Source organism: Netta rufina (genome assembly GCF_964035555.1).
Source record: "Netta rufina genome assembly, chromosome: 15".
Taxonomy (NCBI): domain Eukaryota; kingdom Metazoa; phylum Chordata; class Aves; order Anseriformes; family Anatidae; genus Netta; species Netta rufina.
The window spans coordinates 16,836,874-16,842,873 of record NC_140138.1 but is presented as its reverse complement, the minus strand read 5'-3'; the positions used below and the strand labels follow the sequence as shown (position 1 = coordinate 16,842,873).

At 56.5% G+C, this 6,000-nt stretch overlaps 1 protein-coding gene across 1 annotated transcript; it reads right to left on the bottom strand.

The window, feature by feature from the left end:
• Window positions 1–644: 644 nt before the first annotated feature.
• On the bottom strand, window positions 645–2,351 carry NPW (neuropeptide W; the record flags this gene model as incomplete). The annotated part of the gene is made up of 2 exons (XM_084295689.1): window positions 645–680; window positions 1,938–2,351. The coding sequence occupies 2 exons, from the start codon at window positions 2,349–2,351 to the stop codon at window positions 645–647; spliced, it is 450 nt and encodes a 149-aa protein (XP_084151815.1).
• Between the last annotated feature and the right edge of the window lie 3,649 nt (window positions 2,352–6,000).

Genomic DNA, 6,000 nt, shown 5'->3' with positions numbered 1-6,000 from the left:
ACAGATTTCAAACTTTGTCCTCTTAGCTGAGAGCCCCCCGGCAGTAACTCCCCAAAGGGCACTAAAGGAGATTCACTGTATGGCTGCAGAAGAAACTCTGTCAAGGAGTTAGATCACATCAGAAAAATCTGGGAGTGACTGGAACACCAAAGCATCTGCGCCCTGTCTGAGCCATACCAGCTTCTGCTAAAATAAAATAAAATAAAATAAAATAAAATAAAATAAAATAAAATAAAATAAAATAAAATAAAATAAAATACACCATGAAACACGTTTCCTTTGATCGATTCTCATTTTAATGAGGGCAGGTTCCTAGGAAGCAAACAGTACATGTTTGTGTCATATTGCAAACAAGCCAGTACAGAAATCTAAAAAAAATAAACAAAATAAATATTTTCCCTGTTTATTTCTCCCCAAGTTTATAGCACTAAGTTGACCTGAAAACAAGATGAATTTACCACTGTGTCTGGACAGTGGGCAAGAAAAATCAGACTTTTTTTTGAATGCAACCGTCTGTATGGTTTCAGAGAGGTCAGAGACCCGGAGGGCCGCCGATGAAACTCCTCCTCACCAGCCACAGAAACAGTCCCCACCTCGGGCAGCCAGTGCTCCTCCAGCGCCCGGAGCATCCCTGCTGGGACCTTTCAGCGGAGCAGAGCCACGTCTTCCATCGGGAGAGGCTGAAAGAAGAAAAGGACCCCATGTTATTACACGGTGATGACCCAGGACATCCAGCTGTGGCCCCATCACCCAGCTCTGCCCAGTGCCCACGTGGATTTTTCCTCTCCATACGGTGCTCAAAACCATTCAGGACGTGGGCTCAGACCTTCCCCACGGTCACTGCGGACCCTTTCTGTTCCCACAACAGACCGTGCACACAAATCACACCCCACGGCTCAAGCACCCATTATAAACACCCAGGAGGCTTGGTGCAAAGCTCTCGTGGAGGTTCTGCTGTGGAATCAGAGCGCTGCACCCCCGCCACGACACAGGCTCTGTCCGTGCTTCCAGCCAGGCTGCCCGAGGGACCTGCATAGCACGGGCTGAGCTGACCTGCCTGGGCTTTCCCCAAAAGATAAAAATCCCAGATTGCCTCCAAAAAATGAAGGCGGGGGGTGTGGATGGGAATAAGGCTGCATGTCTCGGGGCTGATCCAACATCTAAAAGCATCCCTGGATTTCAGCCGGATGTTGGCTCCTGCTTTACATAGGGGAAAAGAGATTTAATGTTTGGACACGGCCCCAAAACAGTCCCACGCAGCTTGGCCGAGTGGGGAGAGGGCAGGGAGAGGGGTCCTGCAGAGGGATGATGCCGGGAGCTCCTCAGCACCTCCAGCACCACAAACACCCCGGCATGGCACTGACAGCTCGCTCCTTGCAGGGTGCAGGTTTGGGATACCCCAAACACAGGCACAGAAATCCCCCAGCTCCTTTTTCTGCCCCTAGACCCAGGTGCAGCCCCTCCGAACGCATCTCACCGGGAGGAAGCCTGGCTGCTCCATCCTGCTGGGACCTCATGGTCCAAGTTTCAAAATACAGCAGAGACTTTTGCAAACTCCCTCGATCCAGAGCCAGGGCTGGAACCCCCCCCAGGGCACGGGCTGTCCCGCGGGGTCCCAGATCCCCTCGCTCCCCTGCCTGGGCACCCCCCAGGCACAGGGGGCATCTCCCCGCAGCCCAGCCATGCCATGGGGTCTTTGCTCAGGTTATTCTCCCACCGTGCGTCCCCCCCCCGATGCCTGCACGGTGGGAGACGGCAGCAAGCCTCCCGCACCCAGCCCCCCGGCGGCACCCCTCCAGCCCCCCAGGGTGCCGCGGGGGGACGGCAGCAAGGCTCCCGCACCCCAAACGCCACCTCCCCGGCCCGGTGCAGCGGGACATCCCCTCGCCTTGTCCCCGCGGCCCCCCCCGGAGCCCTGCCGTCGGGTCCCGCTTTACCTGAGCTCCGCGGGCTGCGGGCGGCGGCCGGGCGGGGGCCGGCCGGGGTCCCCCCCAGCCCCAACCCCTCCGGAGCAGGCGCTGCAGGAGGCGACCGGGACCGGGATGCGACAGCGGCGGCGGCGGCGGCGGGGGGGCGGGCGGCGGGGAGCCCCCGTCGGGGCGTCCCGGGGGCTGGGGGGCGGCGGGCGCGGGACCCCCGGGGCGGCGGGGGGGTTCGGGCGGCAGCTCCCGGCGCCAGAGGTACGGGGAGCGGCGGACCCCCATGAGCAGCCCCGAGGCTCGCCCCACCGTGTGGTACCGGGGGCTGGCGACGTGCTTGTACCAAGCGCCGGCCGGCGGGGCCGCCGGCAGCATCAGCCCCAGCAGCACCAGGGCCCCCCAGGCGCCCCCCGACAGCCGCCCCCTCGCCATCGCTGCGGGCAGGAGGCGTCCCCCCCACCGCCGCCGCCCCTGCCCCGGGTGCCCCAGCGAAGGCAGCCCCGCGCCCGAGCCCCGCCGCTTTATAACGCCGCCGGGAGGGGCACCCCACGGCTCCGCCCCGCAGCCCCCCACCGCCCCTCGGACCTCCCCCCCCGCCGCCCCTCGGCATCCCCTCCCTTAGCCCCCAGCATCCCTCCCAGCCGGCAGCATCCCCCCGCCGCCCCGAGCATCCCCCCCCCCCGCCGCCGCCTCCTGCATCCTCTGCACCGTCCCGAGCATCCCCGAGCCCCTGGGCAGCCCCCTCCCGGCCCCAAGCAGCCTCCCGCAGCCCTGCGCCACCCCTGCAGCCCCTCAAAGCTCTCTGCAGCTCAGCATCCACCCCCCCCCCAGACCCCCAGGACCTGCTCGACAGCAGCAGGTTTAGTGCTGGAGGAAGAGAGAGGTTTCAAACCGACCGCAAGTGAGGACCCCCCAGAGGGGATCTGTGCCCCCCACCTCAATGCTCAGAGAGGGACGAGCTGCGAGGCACAGGAACGTGCCCTGGAGGAACTGTAAGCGTGAAGAAACTGGTGGTTTTCAGCAAAATTAACTCTGAGCAGGGTACTTCCCAGTGCCTCTGAACTTGCCTCGGTGCAGGGCAAAATTAGACTGCCAAAGAGGTGCAAAGCAGTGGGAAGAGAGAAGACACCGTGCCTGTGCTGGGGGCTCTGGGGGCTGCTGTGCTCGTGTACAGCTCATGCCCCTACAAATGCTACCCGGAGGATCAGTCTGCTCTTGGTCCCTTGCCATCACAGCTGAAAACAGCCAAGTGCCTGCCTCCCTTCCCAAACAGCTCCTTCGGTGAGGAACTCTGTTCTTCCACCTCTTCTTTAGGGAAAAAGGTGACCTGGGAGGGTAACACCTGATTCCCATGGGATGCCTGCCAGCTTGTGCTCCCCTCCCTGAAGCCTTCACACTCCAGAGAAATGACAGGACCCAATATGTTCAGCCCCTTCCAATGGTCCTCTGGTGCCACTTGTTACCCACATTAAACGTGAGTGTTTTAGGGTTCAGTAACCCCAATCCTGCAGCCTCCTGCAGTGTGTTGCCTGGATGGAAACCTTGCAACCACACCATGTTTTATCTGTAGGTATTCTGGAGAGATGCAAGGAGCCGTTTGCTCTGCTCCCTCATGCAATTCAGCAGCTGCAGTGAGCTGGAGCAAGCAGCCCCTCGCGCTTTCTCCTGCAGCAAAGTGTTCAGAGCTGCTTGCAGTGGATCTGTCAGTGCTGCTCCTCCTCCTCTTTGGCAGCTCAGCTCTTCTTACGGGTTGTAACCACCAGTTTTGCCCTTTCAGTCAGCTGACTTTTCCCCCCAGATTCCCTGATAAAACCAAGTAGGTCATACTGAGGCTCATTGGTGAGCAATTCCAGTTCCTCTTGCTTACTGAGTTTATTACCCAATTTCTTGGCATAATACCCTGCACTATGACTAAATCATTTCTGTTCTTCAGGCCGCACGGTAACTTGATTAATTTTGTTCTCAGCATCTTGCATGCTCCTGTGTGCCCATTTCACCTCTCCGTGTTGTTATTTTAGCGTGTTCCCATGTGGGCAGCCTGCTGCCCGCCGTCGGGCTCCCTCTGAAGCAGCATCCATCCTGCCCCTCTGCTCGGGGATGCCGAGCAAAATTGCAAAGCAGCATTGAGACACGGGGAAGTGTAAATGGGTCAGCACAAAGCCTCGCGATTTTCCTGTTCAGGAAAGGTGAGGAGGCAGTGAAATTCCTGGATGCTCTGGAGGGGATTCTGGCCTCTTCCCGAGCTGAGTGCAAGAAATCACGTGCGTGCAGAGCCGAAAACATTTTTGTTATTGATCCAGACGAGGAGAGTCGAATTCAGCCATGGCGCAACTTCTTGGAAGCACCCAGGTTTACCATAAGGACGGAGCCGGGCTTCCATCTTCCACCGAGCAGATCTCTGATGGACAGGCTATTTTTGTCACGCTTTGAGTGCTCTGGAAATTATGAATGGCCTCACCACTTCCATGTTTCAATAGAGCCATTAATGAAGGGCATCAGTACAGCACACAGACAATCACATCGCATCCCTGGTCACCAAACCCCAGTTCACGATGGGACACACGCGCTATCAGCTTTATTTCACTCAATAAAAAGCCATTATACCTCCTCTTGCCCCGAGAGCAGTGTCAGTTCTGAACAACCCAGTGCTGGGCTCTGGAAAAGGCAGAGACTTGTCTCCAACCCTGCCCCAGTTCCAAACCGAGCCGGCAGCTCAGCAGCTTGTGTTTGGCTGCATCAACGTACAAACGTGGGCTCAAGCTTCCTACCAGGAGTGGAAGATTTTTGCATTCCTAGAGCTCTGCCTGAAGTGTCTTTTCTGTGTATTTTTGGCATAACTTGAATAACTTGTCATGCTGATAAACCCTCCGGGAGCTAAATTGAACCCTTTCCTCCCCGTGCATCAAACGACCCATGCGCGGCACCTCGAGATACTCCAAGACGATGCATGAAGGCTCCAGCTCCCTAGCACAGTGCACACTTCCCTTCCCAAGTATTTTTAAATATCTTTGGAGCAAAACAGCTGAGCAGCAATTTGTCTTCAATTTCTATTCTGGGTAACCCTACCCCCCTCACAGAACTGATGTTTCTGCAGACGCCATAAGCACGCCCGTGGACACATCGATCATGCTGTGCTGCTCCGAGGGGGCCTTCGTGCCAGAAACTCCTCAGATGAACAAAATCTTGATTCCTCTTGGCAGATAAAGAGCTTTTGAACAACGCCTGGCTCCTATGAAAGTTTAGTGCAGGCTCACCCGGGATTTCAGCCTTGCAGGTCACTTCTATAAGCTATGTGTGCTTGTTTTCACCTGAGTGGAGTCCAGCCCTCAAGTCCCTTCAAAAATCTCACATCTATGTTTTCACTTAATTAACGCAATTAGCCCCAGCACCACATTTGCCAACAACACGGAGACTGAGCCAAAACTTTGCTCAGCTTCCCCAGTCCTCAGGCAAACCCTCGATGAAGTTATTCCAAACTTGTAGAGGTGATGGGGAGTGGGATCTAACCAGCTGGCTCTGCAGCTGGAAGGATCTAAGGCCTTTTTGCTGTATTTTGGAACAAAACGTGTCTTTCTGTGAGGGGAAGGCTCTGCTATAGGAAGGGCCCTGGCTCCTGGGCACTGCTCACTGCTCGCATTCTCCAGGAGCTGCCTCCTTTGTCTCCTGCACCGTCTCCACCGCGGGGCTTGAGATGAGACGTCAGGGCATGAACCAGGGTTTCAGTCTGCAGAACTGGGGGCAAGAGGGGTGAGCAGCCCGAGGCGTCACGTCTTAACCCCCTGCAATAAAGCCAGCCGAGCTCTCCTGTCAGAGCCCTGCCTCTACCCAATTTAATGTGCCTTGTGCTCTCGCCTCCCACCACACACATTACTGCACCCATTCAGGATTTGTGGCTTTTGAGAATGATCTAAATGAATTTGATGTCCCAGAAAGAGGCACTTGAAAAATAAACCGGTGTGGTTTAATGATAGCATTTTCCACATTTTTATTATAATGACTCTGGTGTTTATTGGAAGGTTAGCAACTCATCCGAGCATGAAAACAAAGCAATTTAAGAGGCCAGCCCGGTGATGGGGCCTCT